Genomic DNA, 19,223 nt, shown 5'->3' on the forward strand with positions numbered 1-19,223 from the left:
AAAGAAAGAAACTTAAAGGATTTTTCGAAAATAAACCAAAAGTTTTTTCACCAAACAATTTTCACACAAAATTGCACATAGAAGATATTGATCCCATGCAGTTCTCTTGGGCTCTAAAGAAAATAACATATCCCATTTAGAGAAACATTATTTTATATGGCTACTTCAGAATATTAGGCTCTGTAAACAAAGGGAATGCTAATACAGCTGTATTAGCATAGTGAGTATTTCTGGTTTCTGTGAGGACTGAATATCATGTTCCATGAGTGAAATACAGCCTTCTTCCAACTGTGGTTACTTTTTTACTCCACAGTTTCCTCATAGCATTTTTCATTTCTGCATTCCTCAGAGTATAGATGAAAGGGTTCAACATGGGAGTTATGAAAGTTAAAACCACAGTTATGTATTTATCAATGGGAAGGTTCAAACTGGGCCTAGCGTATAGGAAGACACAAGGGACAAAAAATAAAATAACCACGGTGATGTGGGATGCACAGGTGTAGAGAGCTTTGCGTTTCCCTTCCAATCCATGAGTTTTAAGGGAGTGTAATATGACCCCATAGGAAACTAAGAGAATGAAGAAGGTGACAGTGCAAATTGCGCCTCCATTAGCTATCATGCAAAGTCCAATGAGGTAGGTATCAGTGCAGGCAAGTTTCAACAAGGGATACATATCACATACGAAGTTATCAATGACATTGGGGCCACAGTAAGGAAGCTGATATACAAAGAGAAATTGAACCAATGAGTGGAAGAACCCTACAGTCCAGGCCACCAGCAGCATAAGCACACACACACGCCGATTCATGATGGTCAGGTAGTGAAGAGGTCTGCAGATGGCCACGTATCTGTCATAGGCCATCTCCACCAAAAGAATGACTTCAGCACCAGCAAATAAATGATCTAGAAAAACCTGGGTCATACATGCCTGGAAGGAAATGGTCTTCTTCTCATAGAACAAGCCCACAATCATTTTAGGAGCAATGGCTGTAGAGTAGACAGTATCCATAAAGGATAAATTAGCCAGGAACAGGTACATGGGGGATCCCAGGGACTGGCTGAACAGAATTGTCACCACGATGAGAAGATTCCCCATAACTGTCACAACATAGATGAGTAGAAACATAACAAATAGAACTTTCTGCCCCTCTGGGTTCTGTGTGAGCCCCAGAAGGATAAACTCAGTCACATTGTTCCTATTTCCATGTATTGTTCTGAAGGTGTTGAGCTCAGGTATCAAAGCCTGCAAACAAAGACAACAATATTAAGCCTCGGAGGATCACCAGCTATGTCAAAAATGCAATGCCTTACTCAGTAACATTTCCACTCTGGAACAACACAGAGTAGCTCATTAGATATTAGAGCTTAGGGTCTCCTCCCATAACTACTCTTCATTTTCACAGATTTCTTATTTCTATCAAAATAATGAGACTTTGATATTCTAGCTGGGAGGTGTAAGTGGGTGGGCTATTTCTGAGAATGGGCCTACACTCATCAGTAAAGCTGCTTTCTCAAATGTCAGGATTTCCAGCAAAAAAGCATGTAACTGAATATCATTATTTTATGTGTTATAAGCCAGACACAGAATGACTAATATCACAAACACTCTCTTATATTTGAATGTCTGAAAAAAAAAAAGTGATTGTTTTGAAAAGAAGTGGTTTCTAGAGATCTAGAAGGGTTTTGTGGGAGGGATAAATAGAGATTGAATACCACATACCAAAATACCATCAGATAGAATACTTCTCGTGGTCCACAACACGGTGGAGTAACAACTGATATATACTGCATAAAAAGCTGAAAGAGAGGATTTGTTAGGCTCCAAACAAAAAGAAAACATCGGCCGGCGCCGTGGCTCAGTAGGCTAATCCTCCGCCTTGCGGCGCCGGCACACCGGGTTCTAGTTCGGTCGGGGCACCGATCCTGTCCCAGTTGCCCCTCTTCCAGGCCAGCTCTCTGCTGTGGCCAGGGAGTGCAGTGGAGGATGGCCCAAGTTCTTGGGCCCTGCACCCCATGGGAGACCAGGAGAAGCACCTGGCTCCTGCCATCGGAACAGCGCAGTGCGCCGGCCGCAGCACGCCTACCACAGCGGCCATTGGAGGGTGAACCAATGGCAAAAAGGAAGACCTTTTTCTCTGTCTCCCTCTACTGTCCACTCTGCCTGTCAAAAATTAAAAAAAAAAAAGAAAAGAAAAGAAAACATAAAGGCTAGGTGACTGGCTTACTAGTTTATGCAATGTATTTGCATAAAATATAAATACATATTATTAAATATATATTAAGGAGTGCACTGTACTCTATAAAAATTTGCAAGAATAACATGTTGACTAATTTTTTAAAAATAAACATTTTAAATGATGATGATGTTGCTGATATTTATTAAGTTTTTTTTTATATGAACAGCTCTAAGCAAAATCAATGAATACATTTTCCTATTTTAAAAAATAGAAAGCTATTTTTTTTCAAAATATCGCTTGCCAAAATGGCCTTTTTGGCATCATACATCCTTTTGTTTCTTGAAGGCTTTTTGGGCCTTTGGAATCTATCATGAAAACAACCTCATTGACAATATCTTTATTTACATAGTTATATAAAATAATATCTGGTATATGGAACAAAAATTATAGGCTAATGTACAGATAATTGCCATTCTGAGATACTTAACTATGAGCTTCTAGACTCTAAAAATAACTCAGTCACAGCAGTTAAAGAAACAGGCCTGTAGTGAGTATTCATTAAATGCTCACTAAATTTTATTATATTAAATTTAATTTCAAAGCTCATCCGAGAGCTATTGAGAAAAGATAACCTACTAAATTATCTGCAGCTGGCAGTCAGTATAAGCAATATGGGTTTTTGACCACACACACACACACACACACATACACATGCACACACAATACTGAATCACACTTAGGTTACTAGGAACCAAATGCATAAATCAATGCAGGAATGTACTGTGTAAACATTTTTTTTCTATTTTGCAAATTTGTCTGTAACTGATTATGACTAACCATGGGTAAATTAAGATTCTAAAAATAAAGACTTTAAGCAGAATTTGCATATTGTAGAAAGAATTCTATACTCACAATCAGAATATTAGTTGACTCAGGTTCAGTCACTGGGAAAATCATGTCTTCCCTTTTATTCCTTATTAGCAATTTTATGGTCTGTCCTAATCATGGGCTTCTGGAATGTTATCATTGAAACAAGTTTATCCTAAATAATATAACAGTTTGGCTGAGAAATAATTTTTGTGTTGATCAGTCTGATTTAGCATGTGCTAGCAAAAACAAGCAGATACAGCCATCCTAATATCAGAGAAAACAGATTTTAACAAAAACCTGTTAAAAGAGACAAAGGCATTATAAAATGATCAAGGGATCAATTCAACAGGAAGATGTGACTACGGTAAATACATATGAACAAAATACCGGGGGCTGGCCATTTAAAACAAATATTAATGCATATAAAAGTAGACATAGACTCCAATACAATAATAAAGGGAGAATTCAACACCCCACTTTCATCCCTGGAAATATCAACTAGACAAAAAATCAACAAAGAAGCAATAGAGCTAATTACACTGTGGGCCAAACACATGTAATTGATATCTACAGAACATTTCATCACACAGCTACAAAATACACATTCTTTTCAACAGGATTGGAGCTTTCTCTAGGACAAACTATATGCTAGACCATAAGGCAAGTAATTTTTTCGAAAAGAAAATTGAGATCATACCGTGTATCTTCTTTGACCTCAATGGAATGAAGCTGGAAATTAACCTGTTAAGAAACTCTAGAAAAACATACAGACAATCAAGATTGAACAACATGCTTCTGAATGAACAGTGGATCATAGAAAAAAAAACAAAGAAAAATTTTAAAAATTCCAAGAAATGAATGAAGATGACAGCACATCATATCAAAATTTATGAGCTATAGCAAAAGCTCTTTTAAGCAGGAAGATTATATCAATCAGTGCCTACATCAAGAAATTGGAAAAGCATCAAGTAAAATATTCAAAGGCAAGAACAAACTAACCTATTTTTAGGGTAAAATAAACATAAAATTAGAGAATAAATAAATAACATTTAATTTAAGAAAAAACAAGCATAACACAAATCAAAATTGGCCCAACTACCCAAAAAAGTATAAAATCCAAATTAATAATATCAGAGATGAAAGGGAGCTGTTACAATGGTTACAACAGAAATAAAAAAGAATCATCAGGCATTACTACAAACAGCTATATGCCAATAAATTGAAAAAAATCTAGAAAAAATAGATTCTGGACACATACAATCTACAAAAATGAATGTAGAAAACCTAAATACAGCAGAGGGCCAGCACGGTGGCTCACTTGGTTAATCCTCCGCATTCAGCGCTAGCATCCAGTATGGGTGCCGTGTTCTGGTCCTGGTTGTTCCTCTTCCAGTCCAGTTCTCTGCTGTAGACCGGGAGGGCAGTGGAGCATGGCCCCAGTGCTTGGGCCCCTGCACCCAAATGGGAGACCAGGAGGAATCATCTGGTTCCTGGCTTTGGATCAGCACAGCGCCAGCTATGGTGGCCATTTGGGGGGGGGGGGGGGTGAACCAGCGGAGGGAGGACCATTCTCTCTGTCTCTCTCTCTCACTGTCTATAACTCTAACTGTAAAATAAATCAATAAAAAATGAAAACCTAAATAGACCAATAACCAGGACAAAGACTGAATCACTAATAATGATCCTCACAATAAGAAAAGTCCAATACTGAATGGCTTGGCTGTTGAATTCTACCAAAACTTTAAGGAGAAATAATTCCAATTATTTTCCAATGATTCAAATCAATTAAAAGGGAAGAAATCCTCCCAGATCTTTTCTATGAGGCCAGCATCACTTTAATTCCCAAAACAGAAAAAGATGTGACAAATAAACTATAGATCAGGAGCCAGCGCTGTGGCGCAGTAGGGTTAATGCCCTGGCCTGATGTGCCGGCATCCCATATGGTTCCGGTTCTAGTCCCAGCAGCTCCTCTTCCAATCCAGCTCTCTACTATAGCCTTGCAAAACAATAAAGGATGGCCCAAGTCCTTGGGTTGCTACACCTGTGTGGGAGATCCAGAGGAAGCCTCTGGCTCCTGGCATTTGGATCAGCGCAGCTCCAGCTGTTATGCCCATCTTTGGTGTGAACCATCGGACGGTAGACCTCTCACTCTCTCTGACTTTCCTCTCCCTGTGTAACTCTGACTTTCCAATAAATAAATAAATCATTAAAAAAAGAAACTATAGATCAATTTCCCTGTTGAACATATAAGCAAAAATCATCAACAATGTACTAGCTAATAGAATCCCAACAAAACGTCAGAATGATAATTCACCCACACCATGTGGGATTTATCCTTAGCAGACAGAAATGGTTCAACAAACAAATTAATAAATGTCTTATATCACATTACTAAATTGAAGAATAAAAAACATTCAATTGGCTGGCACCGTGGCTCAATTGGCTAATCTTCCACCTGCAGTGCTGGCACCCAGGGTTCTCGTCCCAGTCAGGGAGCCGAATTCTGTCTCGGTTGCTTCTCTTCCAGTCCAGTTCTCTGCTGTGGCCCAGGAAGGCAGTGGAGGATGGCCCAAGTGCTTGGGCCCTGCACTCTCACGGGAGACTAGGAGGAAGCACCTGGCTCCTGGCTTCGGATCAGTGCAGCGTGCTGGCCATAGCGGCCATTTGGGGGATTAACCAACTGAAGGAAGACCTTTCTCTCTCTCTCTCTCTCTCACTGTCTAACTCTGCTTGTCATAAAAAAAAAAATTAACGGTCTCAATAAATGCAGAGAATGTTTCATAAAATACAAAATCATTTCATAATGAAATCCTTAAGCAAACTGGGTATGGAAGAAACTGTCCTTAACAAACTCAGTGCAATAGGTGAGAAACCCACAGCCAGCATCATATTGAAGGGGGAAAAGTTGGTAGCATTTCCATTAAGATCCCAAACCAGGCAAGGATTTCCACTTCATCACTGCTATTTAATACAGTCCTGAAAATTTTGGGCAGAGTCATTAGGCAAGAAAAAAAAAGCAAAGAGATTCAAATTGGAAAGGAAGAAGTTATCCCTGTTTGCTTATGACATGAGTCTATATATAAGGAAACCAAAAGATTCTACTAGGAGACTGTTGTAACTTATAAGTGAATTTGGTAAAATGGTAAGTTGTAAAATCAACACACAAAAATCAATAGCCTTTGTTTGTATACACAAAGAGTGTCATGTCTGAGAAAGAACTTGTAAGATCAGTACCATTCAAAATACCAACAAAAATGTAAATCTCCAAAATAAATTTAATCCAGAAGGTTTAAGATCTCTAAAATGAAAATAACAAAATAATAAAGATAGAAATAGGTGACACCAAAAAATAGAAAAATCTTCCATGTTCTTGGGTTAGAAGAATTAATATTATCAAGATGTCCATATCACTCAAAGCAATTAACAGATTCAATTCAATAACAAGAAAAATACTGATGACATTCTGAAAATAGATCTAAAACTCATATGGATAAACAGGAGACCACAAATAGATAAAGTATTCTTAAACAACAAAATCAAAGCCAGAGGCATCACAATACCAGATTTCAAGTCATCCTACAGAGCAGTTATAATCAAAACATTCTGGTACCAGCCTCCAAATTGACATGTCTCATTGGAGCAGAAAAAAACTGGGAAATTTACCCAGGCATCCATAACTAACAATTTTTTACAGAAGAGCTAAAATCAATCCCTAGAGAAAGAACAATATTTTTAAAATGGCATTTTTCCAAATAAATTTCTTTTTTTTAGATTTGTTTTATTTATTTGAAAGACAGTTACAGATAGAGGTAGAGACAGAGAGAGAGGTCTTCCTTCCACTGGTTCACTCCCCAGATGGTTGCAACAGCCAGAGCAGCACTGATCCAATGCCAGGAGCCACGAGCTTCTTCAGGGTCTCCCACATGGATACAGGGGCCAAAGGACTTGGGCCATCCTCCACTCCTATTCCAAGCCATACCAGAGAGATGGATTAGAAGAGGAGCAGCCAAGACTAGAACCGGTACCCATATGGGATGCCAATGCTTCAGGCCAGGGGTTTTACCCACTGCACCACAGTGCTGGCCCCTTTCTAGTATTGGAAATATGCTACTTGTAACATGTATGTGTTTGAAAATTCTTTTGGAAAAAATGCAGAAAAACAATAATCAGAGAGAGTGGATTGCCTTTCTCATAGAGAGTCCTTGTCAGTTTTGTCTTGTTTCCCTCTGTAATTGGCAAGGAAGGCCTGGGACACCTAAGCTAGTGTAGCTTTTGAGAGATCAGGTTCCACATCTTTGTGCCTCAGAATCTGTATTTGTCAACTATGTGACCTTGTACAAACTACTCATCCTCAGTAATATCATTAGATGAGAGCATCTGATGCAGAGGGTGGTTTTTAAGAATTAAACTGGTAATGAAATAAAGATCACAGAAAATGATCTGCCCTATAACAAACCCTACATAAATTACAAATATCATTTATCAACTCTACTTCCCCATGTAACTTTAGTGCCAGACGTTTATAAGTAGTGTTACATGAATTTCCCCAAGATTCCCTCTTCCCTCTAATTATCAAAGGAACATTCCTGCAGGGTTGATGGATTGATTAAACCATAATCACATGGAACTATCCAGGCTATCCTTGCCTGTATCATTCATTTTACTGAAGGGAAAATCACTATCTAACTTTCTTCACAAATCAGTCCCTTCCTTGAAATTTGTCAGTTTCATTCCTTATAATGAGAAAATATCTATGAGCAATTATCTCAAAGCCGGAAATAAATGTCAGCATTTTTTGAGATCTAAAGTTCATATATCTTATATAATTTATAACTTTTATTCACAAAGACAGTAAACTACCTTTTCAGGTAAGGTATATGTACAGGTTTATGAATTTAAGAAACTAAATTTCTCTGAACGTAAATTTCCACATTTTTTAATAAGAGGCTACTGGTTTACTTATAAAAATGTGATTTAGGCATATACACGAAAGATTAGGAGGCAGATTACAACACAAATTTGTACCCTGTAGTACATATGTAAAGTGGGATATTATTAATCCTTAAAAAGGAATACAATTCTGATATATGCCACAATATGATGCACCTTGGAGACATATGTAATACATAGGAATTAAATAAGACCGACTAAAATGACACATTTTATGACTTCACTTTCATGAGGTGCCTAGAACAGTCACATTCATAGAGATAGACAATACAGCAGTGCCCACTAAGGGCTGGGGAAATGGAGAAATGAGAAATTATTGATCAACAAGTATAGAGTTCCAGTGTAAGGTGACGAAAAAGCTTTAGAGAGAGGGAGTGATGACAGACATACAGCAATGTGTTATGTATACTGATAGATTACAACAATAAAAAACACAACAGATGTAAAATGTCTACACAGAACCAAAACATTTAAAAACATCATATACAAGTTAGCAATTTATATAGAACTATAAAAATCTTTACTATTGTCTTCAGTGGGGGCTGGCACTGTGGCATAGCATATATGTCCACTGGCCACAGTGCTGGCATCTTATAGGGTGGCCTGGGTGCTCCAATACTGATGCAGCTCTGATCTGGCCTGGGAAAGAAGTAAAGATGGACCAAGTCCTTGAGCTCCTGCCCCACCTGAGATACTAGAGGAAGCTCCTAGCTCCTGGCTTCTGGCTTCAATCGGCATAGCTCCAGATTGTTGGATTTTCTAAATTACATAAAGCAATCTAGTTGCTACGTTGTACTGTACAAATTCTGTGTTGGTATGTGTTCATCACAAAATTATGTATCATAAAATCATAGTCATTGTATTAATATAACATTCTGTAAAATAGAGAAAATACACATGCTAACATAATCTTAGATGTTTCATCATCAAACATATGAAAGCAAATGATAAATTGTGATTATTTAAGACATAACTCATTCTAATTAAGCCTATCTTGTCCTATTAGAATAGCAGTGGAGAGTTTTTGAAAATGTTTTACCTGAAGTTTCTATTTCATCTTTTCCAGTCCACACTTATGCATTCTTATCTTAGCTTCCAAAAGTTGGATGAAGAGAAATCAGAATTGACACCACCAAGGTGGACTGCAAAAAAAAAGATAAGAGCATATGCAATCTCTGAGGATATAAATGTTTTTCACACGGGGATACATCTCATTTTTCAGTGCAGAGTGTGAAGATCTACAATTTCAAAAAGATTTTCAGTCTAGACTATGGGATGGCCCATAGTGCCTTCATGAATAAACAGTTGATGTGTTTTCAAATTATCAAATTTGAGAGCTGGCATTGATAACATATATCAAAAATCAAACAGATTAAAATCTTGGCTATTATGATTCCTGGGAAAATTAATTGAATAAAACTATTATGGTGTTTTTAGTTAATGGCGTATGGAACTAAATAATTTGTTTCTGGGATCTTTTAAAAGCCTACATGACTGCTTTAATATGGCTCATGTCTAGTCAGGTAATGGCTTTTGTTTTATATCTCAACAGTGACATTAATACCCAGAGGAGAATTCTTCTCCCAGATTAGGGACGCTATGATTGGGCACTGAGCCAACAATGAATAATAAAGTGCTTCACAGAGTTGTTCAAACCGTTTGTCCCCAAGGCTGCTTCTTCCAAATTAAATTCTCTGAGGAATCATGTACCAAAGAACTGAGACAGTCTTATTATCCTTCTAGTACATTCTATATTTTCAGAGCCTTCTCCTGGACAATCCTTCAGGACAATTAAAGAAAAAATAACAATCTAACAACAAAGAGACATTTGCATATTAACAGTGAAGAAACAAAGATTTAAGAACAGAATTATTTGATTTAATTAGTTGGCACATATTTAAGTTCTCAAATCCAAGAAAGTGATAAAATAAAAGAAAAGCCTCAGTTTTTTCATGCGGTCAACTTATTTAAAGAGAACGTCACCAGATCATTTCTAATCAACTTATAAAATTTTTAATCCAACACAGATATCAAATTAAATGTAATTCCAATGTCTTATTTAGAAGAAAAGAATATTTGTTTAAAAAAGAGATGCAGAGACAAGTAACTAGGACCTGTAATATGTAACAGAAGGCAAAAATAATTAAATTCAGAAGTATTTCACACTTGATATTCAGCTATTTTTATACAGAGCCAGTCCTTAAGATTAAGCCACTCAAAATATCTTCGAAAGAACCATATAATACAATGCAACAGGTATTAAAATATGATGCATAGGGCCGGCACCGTGACTCAACAGGCTAATCCTCCACCTAGCGGCTCTAGCACACCTGGTTCTAGTCCCAGTCAGGGCGCCGTATTCTGTCCCGGTTGCCCCTCTTCCAGGCCAGCTCTCTGCTGTAGCCCGGGAGTGCAGTGGAGGATGGCCCAAATGCTTGGGCCCTGCACCCCATGGGAGACCAGGATAAGCACCTGGCTCATGCCTTGGGATCAGCGCGGTGCGCCGGCCCCAGCAGCCATTGGAGGGTGAACCAACGGCAAAGGAAGACTCTTCTCTCTGTCTCTCTCTCTCACTGCCCACTCTGCCTGTTAAAAATAAAAAAAATAAAAATAAAATATGATGCATAGCTAACACATTCAGTCAAACTAAGACACTAGGGGAACCGTGAACTTTGGATTATCTCTAAACAGAGAAATAAGCATCAAATCCCAGCAGAGAATCTCTGCAGCTGAAGACTGAATGTAGAGAGGAGAATGCAGGAAGTTTGGAGATACTAGAGCAGGAGGGAGAAGCAGAAGGCCTATGGGATGGAGCACAGCCAGATCCATGCACAAAAGAGTAAATCAGGCTGATTTTAGAGGCATGACAGAAAGATAGCTGACAAGTCAGAGCACTGAGCACAGGGATAGAATCAAATTCGAGACTGTGTTCTCATAGAGAAATCACTTCCTAGAGGATGAAGATGAGTAGAAATGGAAGGTTCTCTTGGAAGACTTGATGGTAAAGGGAAGGAGAAAGTAAGAAGGGGTTAATCAAGGTTCTGAGAAAATAAAGGAGAATGACCAACTCTACAGACACTGTTAGTATTCTTTCTTCATTTTGAAAAATCTTTATTGAGAGTACACAATTTCTTTATCTATTTGAAAATGTTACAGAATTAGAGGGAGACAAAGAGAGATCTTCCATCAACTGGTTTACTTCCCAAATGGCCACAACAGCCAGGCAGAAGCCAAGATAATAGGGCGATCAATGAGAGAGAGAGAGAGAGACAGAGAGACAGAGAGAGAGAGACAGAGGAGAGAGAGAGAGAATCTTTCCCCTACTGCTTCACTCCACAAAGGCCTGCAGAAGCCTGGGCAGGATCGGGCCAAAGTCAGGAGGCTAGAACTCCATCCGAGAATTCCACTTTTATTGCAGGAGCTCGATTACTTGAGCAATCATCTGCTGCCTACCGGAATGTGTGTTATCAGGAAATTGGCTCAGGAGCAGAGTCCAGGAGACTTATCCTCAGATTTCAGTATCAGATACAGGCATCATGCTGTGCAGTGGTTTATCCTGCTGTGCTACCATGCTTGCCCCCAATCTAATTTTAAAAACCACAGTGACATAGTACCTAATAACCTGTCTGAATGGCTATTACCGACAAAAACAGGAGATAGAAAGAGATAGAGATAAAGATAGAGATAGAACTAGCAAGAGAGGGCAGAAGAAGGAGAAGGAGGAAAGAAAGAAGAAGAGGAAGAGGAGGAGGAGGAGGAGAAGGGGAGGAGGAGGAGAGGAGGAGGAAGGAGAAAGGACAGAAGGAAGGAAGAAAGAGAATGAGTACTTTTGGAGATGTGAGAAAAGAGAACTTTGCATACTGTTGGTGGGAATAGAAATTTTGTAAAGCACTATGGAAACTTCTCAAAAAATTGAAACTCTGACCCAATATACCTCCCTATGGATATATAGATACATAATCTCCAGATGACATGAAATGAGTCTGCAAAAAGATATCGGCACATCTGTAGATCTGTCACATTCACAACAGCCAAAATATGGAGTCAAACTCAGCGTCCACAACAGCTGAATGGAGGAAGGAAATGTGTAGCATATATTCAGTGGCATGAAGTTAGTCTTTTGAACAGGAGTCAGGTGTTTGGACAGCAGTTAAGTCAGTCCTTTGGATGCCTGTACCCCATATTGTAGTGCTTGAGTTTGAGTCTCAGATCCACTTCTATTGCAGTTTCTTGATAGTTTGCAGCTTGGGTGGCAGCAGGTGATGGCTCATGTACCTGGAACTCTGCCGGTCACTCATGGACCTGAGTTGTTTGCCTTCTCTATCTCTAGCTCACTGTTTCTATGCCTTTGAAATAAAATGAAATTTAAAAAAATTTGAATGAGAAAAGGGAGAAACTCATTTGAATATTATCCTTAGATGAAGTTCCAGGACATTATGCTAAATGAAATAAGCCTGGCACATAAAAACAATTGCCACATGATACCACTTATATGTGGAATCTAGAATGGTAGTCACCAAGGACTGGAAGGAAGGTGTTGGTGAGATGTTGGACAAAAGACACAAAATTTCAGTTAGAAGCAGTTAATTTTAGAAATTTATTATACAACATGGTGACTTTAGTTAACAACAATGTATTATATTCTTGAAAATGGTTACCAGAGTAGATTGTGATTTTTCAACAAATAAATTATAACAATGTGAAGTAATAACACATGTAAACTCATCAATTTTAACATTCCAGAATATATATATATATATATATATATATATGTCTATGTAACATTTTGTACATCATAAATAGGTACAATTTTATGTCAATTTATAAATCATATTTAAAGGATTGTAAAAATCAAGAAAAAGAGCTGATTCTGAGGCAAGAGTGAGTCTAGGACATCTGCCATTCTATGATTCTGCTATGTAGCCCACATCCCCTTTTGGATCGTTCTCACCTTTTAATTCTATCAGTTAGTATTAGCTGACACTACTCTTGTTTATATGATCCCTTTGACTCTTAATCCTATCATTATGATCAGTTATGAACTGAAACTGATCACTTTGACTAGTGAGATGGCACTGGTACATGACACCTCGATGGGATTAAATTGGAATCCCCTGGCACATTTCTAACTCTACTGTTTGGGGCAAGTCCGATTGAGCCGAACTGTACATCTCCTCCCTCTCTTATTCCCACTCTTATATTTAACAGGGATCACTTTTCAGTTAAATTTCAACACCTAAGAATAATTGTGTGTTAATTACAGAGTTCAACCAATAGAATTAAGTAGAACAAAAAAAAATACTAAAAGGGGTAAAGTCTTAAGTTGTTCCTCGACAGTCAAGACAAGGGCTGATCAAGTCATTGTTTCTCATAGTGCCCATTTCACTTCAACAGGTATTTCAGGCATGGAAAGCCAAGACACTGTGGGGAAAAAAAAAAAAAAAAAAAAACACCCTAAATGAAAGATCTCTGTGAGGGAGATCCCAGCAGAAAGAATGGATATCAAAGAAGAAGGTACATTTCTCTGAAGGGAGGAGAGAACTTCCACTTTGAATACGGCCTTGTCTAAATAAGATTGGAGTTGGAAAACTCAAAAGGCTTCCATAGCCTTGGCAACTCATGACAAGAGCCTCAGGTGATTACTGACGCCATAAACAAGAGTGTCAATTGTTAAATCAACAACAGGAGTCACTGTGCACTTACTCCCCATGTAGGATCTCTGTCCTTAATGTGTTGTACTGTGTGATTTACTGGTATAATTAGTACTCAAACAGTACTTTACACTTTGTGTTTCTGTGTGGGTGTAAACTGATGAAATCTTTACTTAATATATACTAAATTGATCTTCTGTATATAAAGATAATTGAAAATGAATCTTGATGTGAATGGAATGGGAGAGGGGGTGGGAGATGGGAGGGTTGCAGGTGGGAGGGAATTTATGGGGGGGGGGGGGAGAATCCACTGTAATCCAAAAACTATACTTTGGAAATTTATATTTATTAAATAAATGTTAAAAAAAAAGATAATTGTGCATTTAATTTAACTACAGTTTTTATTTAAGAATTATGCATCAACAACTAAAATACTTAAAATAATTGTCAATAATAGGTTTTGTATAGTTTGTCTTCTGGTGAATTTACTTCTGGTGCTATCAAATAAAATTTCCACTTAAAAAAACAAATCAAGATTTAAAAAGAAGCTCCTATCAATCTAATAGGTAATAGTGTAGGAAAAAATACACCAATGAAGAAGACTTTCTGATACACATAAAAAATAAAGAGTTAGTGCAGAGGATTTCTAAAGAACTCCAAGAAACTAATAATAATAGTAAGAGGTAAGAGGTTGTTCTTAAAACTGCTGCAAATACATGGATATACATTTCCTAGAATGTTGAAAAAAATGAATTTCCAACAAACATATTAGAATAAGGTAATATTCAGTAGCAGAAAGGGTTGCAATTGGAATCACAGAGGAACTCAAAGGCTCACATCCATTATATTCACAAAAAATGTCAACATCGCACATATTAGACAAGGATGAGGAGAGACGAAACTGTTATATACTACCAGAAGCTTTAGGGGGAAATATAATTGTCTATGAAAATCAACATTTCAACATTCTACTTAACACAAAATAATTTCTTTCAGATAGAAACATGAACTTTTACAAAGCATAATTGATGTCTCATATTGCAATGAAAGCAATTTAAACTGATTTATGATGTTCCAAGATGGCTACTGACTGAGAAAACATTTAGGTTTTTCCAAAAAATTGCAAAGCAACATATAATTTACATAATTTCAAGTCTATAACTAACTTGAACATAAGTTTTAGGGAATACACCTGTTATGTGATACAATACATGATTTACTCACATCTTCAGCATCATGAAGGCAAAATAAGAAGCTTTAATTATTATTCAAAGGTTGGCAAAGATGTAAACGGAAACTAGTGAGAAAAGTCACAAAAATATGTGTACAACTGGGATTAGTATGGCTTTCCAAAGCAAAAAATCCACCATGTCATCAGGAAATTGAGTGTTTCTTCATCATCAGCCACATCACATAAAAACAGAAATAGTCAATAGCAGTGTATTTAACCAACCACAGTGTTATCTATCACCAAATACCCTGAACTTAAAGTGCATAATAATTGAATATGGTGGTAATCTTAAATAAAAAGCATAATGTAGCTATACAAAGATACTATATTGACAGAATATTGAGCCTAAAATTTTAAAATTATTGTTTTGGTTCCAGAGATATTTCTTAGTCAAATTTCCTTCTCATTCATATGGGTGATACTACAGAAATAAAAAGAAAGTTCTAAATCCCATTCAAAAAAAATTAAGTTATAAGATATGCTTCTTTTTTTTAACTTATAATACAACAAAGTGTGCCTTTTATTTGTCCACTAGAATTTATCTATGACATTGATTCTCATATTAAAACATAATTTATTCTATTTCTTTGTAGAATTTATATACAAATAAGCATCCCTAAAACTTCCACTTAATTGATTACATCACATATTTTAATCATTTACTACCTCTTAGTTACTCTAGAATTAAGAGCAAATGTGTTCAGTGTTGGTCACATGTTCTTATTCTACGAAGAGTTAACTTTTTACACCAGAGATTAGCCATAGCATTTTTCATTTCCAAATTCCTCAAGGTATATATTAAAGGATTCAACATGGGAGTCACAATGGTGAAAACCACACTTATGGATTTATCAATGGGAAAATTGGAAACAGGTCTGACATAAATGAAAATACAGGGAACGAAAAACAGGACAACCACTGTGATATGGGAGCTGCAAGTGGACAGGGCCTTGCGCCTTCCTTCCTGGCTGTGAGTTTTAAGAGAGTTTAGGATGATGCCGTAGGATATTAGAAGAAGACTAAAGATAATCATACAGATGGCTCCACCATTGGCAGCCACAGTGAGGCCTATGAAGTAGGTGTCAGTGCACGCAAGTTCCAACAATGGGTACATGTCACAAATGAAGTGGTCAATGACATTGGGGCCACAGAAGGGGAGACTGTACACAAACACAAGTTGAATCACAGAATGCGTAAACCCTCCAACCCAGGCCACCACCAACAGAAGGATGCAAAATCGTCTGTTCATGATGGTCAGATAGTGCAGTGGCTTACAGATGGCCACATAGCGGTCATAGGCCATCACCACCAGCAGGAAGACCTCAGCACCACCAAATAAGTGTTCTATAAAGAGCTGGCCCATGCAAGCCGGGAAGGATATCGTCTTCTTATCACAGAGTAGGTCTATGATCAACTTGGGAGAAACAGCAGTGGAATAGACAGCATCCATGACTGACAGATAAGCCAGGAAGAAGTACATTGGGGAGCCCAGAGAAGGGCTGGAAACAACGGTCATCACAATGAGCAGGTTGCCCACCATCGTCACCACGTAGATGAATAAAAACATGACAAACAGTGCCTTTTGTCCCGTGGGATCCTGAGTGAAGCCCAGAAGGATAAACTCTGTGACATTGTTACCATGTCCCATTGATTCTTCTATAAAGGCTTATTTCCAAATAGGCACTCAGAAGAATAGGACCTGTAATAATATTGTGGACAGGACTGTAAGGACATTAGGCTGTGGAGCAGGTCTTCATTATATCTTCTACATTGGTTTATCCACAAAATCATTTAATAAGTATCTGGTCAGTTCCTCTTTGAGAGTCCAAAGTCTTTGCTTGACAATTCTATAACCCTGAGAGGGTATGATTTTGGGTTGGAGGTAAATGATTCCATTTTTGAGTCTTCTTTCCTTACTTTTATTTATTGAACTCGCTCAGTGGAGCATTAAGCCTTTGACTACAAGATAATTTAAAAATAGGTAGAAATAAATAAATGAGTGGAATCAGTGTTGTGTGTTGGTAGTATTTGTGCCCAGTAGCTTCACATTATAATCTGAGCTACCTGCATATCTATCTCTGTCTCCTATAACTCTCTCACTAAAATTCAATAAATTGAACTTCTAAATAAATTTTAAAAACTACAAAATCATTTAGCATCTTCTACCTTCAGCAGTCACCAAGTCTGACTCCCTGTCAGTTTTTTTAAAATTTTATTTAGTAAATATAAATTTCCAAAGTACAGTTTATGGATTACTATAGCTTTTTCCACCCCATAAATTCCCTCCCACCTGCAACCCTCCCATCTCCCACCCCCTCTCCCATTCCATTCACATCAAGATTCATTTTCAATTATCTTTATATACAGAAGATCAATTTAGTATATATTAAGTAAAGATTTCATCAGTTTGCACCCACACAGAACGTAAAGTGTAAAATGCTGTTTCAGTAGTAGTGATAGCATTAATTCACATTGAACAACACATTAAGGATAGGGATCCTACATGAGGAATAAGTACACAGTGATTCCTGATGTTGATTTAACAATTTGACACTCTTGTTTATGGCATCAGTAATCTCCCTAGGCTCTAGTCATGAGTTGCCAAGGCTATGCAAGCCTTTTGAGTTCACCGACTTCAATCTTATTTAGACAAGGCCGTAGTCAAAGTGGAAATTCTCTCCTCCCTTCAGAGAAATGTACCTCCTTCTTTGATGACCCTTTCTTTCTACTGGGATCTCACAGGCAGAGATCTTTCATTTAGGTTTTTTTGTTTGTTTGTTTGTTTGTTTTGTTTTTTTGTTTTTTTTTTTCCAGAGTGTCTTGGCTTTCCATGCCCAAAATACTCTCATGGGCTCTTCAGCCAGATCCGAATGCCTTAAGGGCTGATTCTGAGGCCAGAGTGTTGTTTAGGACGTCTGCCATTCTATGAGTCTGCTGTGTATCCCACTTCCCATGTTGGATCTTTCTCTCCCTTTTTGATTCTATCAGTTAGTATTAGCAGACCCTAGTCTTGTTTGTGTGATCCCTTTGACTCTTAGACCTATCAGTGTGATCAATTGTGAACTGAAATTGATCACTTGGACTAGTGAGATGGCATTGGTACATGCAATCTTGATGGGATTTTATTGAAATCCTTTGGCACATTTCTAACTCCACCATTTGGGGCAAGTCCAATTGAGCATGTCCCAAATTGTAAATCTCCTCCCTCTCTTATTCCCACTCATATTTAACAGGGATCACTTTTCAGTTAAATTTCAACACATAAGAATAATTGTGTGTTATTTACAAGAGTTCAACCAATCGTATTAAGTAGAACCAAAATAAATACTAAAAGGGGTAAAGTATTACGTTGTTCATCAACAGGACAAGGGCTGATCAAGTCACCATTTCTCATAGTGATTTATGTATTTATTTGGAGATTTAGAGTTACAGAAAGTGAGGGAGACAGGGCGAGAGAGAGGAAGAGAGAGAACAAGCAAACCATGTTTCATCTGCTGGTTCATTCCCCAAATGGCCACAGAAGCCCGGGCTGGGCTAGGCCAAAGCCAGGAGCCAGGATCTTTTTCCAGGTCTCCCACATGGGTGCCGAGGTCAAACAACTTAGGCTATATCCCACTACTTTCTTAGGTACTTTAGCAGGGAGTTAGATTGGGAGAGGAATAGCTAGGACTCGAACTGACATTCATATGGGATACCACCATTGTAGGCACTACACTACAATGCCAGACTTCTGTCAGCTTTTTAAGAAACTATAATTCTATCCATTGATTGTCACTGATACCACAATTGCTCACACATTTAAATACACTATCCTGGTTTTCAGCAAATGGTTTTAACTGAACTGAATTAAAATCTCATCTATCGCCAAACATAAAGTAGTATTTTTTTCAAAACTCTTGTGTTGAGCTTGGTAGTGAGAGAGTAAATAACATACACTGAGAAAGAAGTAGAGAATTGTGGGTCATGGTTATATAAACCACAATGTTGTAGCCTGTGCTGTGGCATAGCAGGTAATGCTACCACCTGCTGTGTAGACATCCCATCAGGGTGCCAGTTCAAGAACTGGCTGCTTGACTTCCTATCCATCTCTCTGCTATAGCCTGGGAAAGCAATAGAAGATGGCCCAAGTCCTTTGGCTCCTGCACCCATGTGGGAGACCCGGAAGAAGCTCCTGGCTCCTGGCTTCGGATCGGCGAAGCTCCAGCCTTTGCGGCCAATTGAGGAGTGAACTAGCAGATGGAAGACTTCTCTCTCTCTCTCTGGCTCTCCTTCTCTAGCTGTACAACTCTGAGTTTCAAGTAAATAAATAAATCTTTAAAAAAATTTAAAAAGTAAATCACAATG

General features: G+C 37.8%; 2 protein-coding genes across 2 annotated transcripts; both read right to left on the reverse strand.

Moving 5' to 3' along the window:
* Window positions 1-253: 253 nt before the first annotated feature.
* Window positions 254-8,227, reverse strand: LOC133763681 (olfactory receptor 4A15-like). The gene is made up of 2 exons (XM_062197473.1): window positions 8,217-8,227; window positions 254-1,196 (listed from the first exon to the last, which is right to left on the reverse strand). Exons 1-2 carry the CDS (start codon window positions 8,225-8,227, stop codon window positions 254-256), a joined length of 954 nt encoding a protein of 317 aa, XP_062053457.1.
* Window positions 8,228-15,579: 7,352 nt separating this feature from the next.
* Window positions 15,580-16,533, reverse strand: LOC133764315 (olfactory receptor 4A5-like). Its single transcript, XM_062197984.1, has one exon. The coding sequence runs from the start codon at window positions 16,525-16,527 to the stop codon at window positions 15,580-15,582; it is 948 nt and encodes a 315-aa protein (XP_062053968.1). The 5' UTR covers window positions 16,528-16,533.
* Between the last annotated feature and the right edge of the window lie 2,690 nt (window positions 16,534-19,223).

The sequence above is a fragment of the Lepus europaeus genome, chromosome 7 (genome assembly GCF_033115175.1).
Source record: "Lepus europaeus isolate LE1 chromosome 7, mLepTim1.pri, whole genome shotgun sequence".
Classification (NCBI taxonomy): domain Eukaryota; kingdom Metazoa; phylum Chordata; class Mammalia; order Lagomorpha; family Leporidae; genus Lepus; species Lepus europaeus.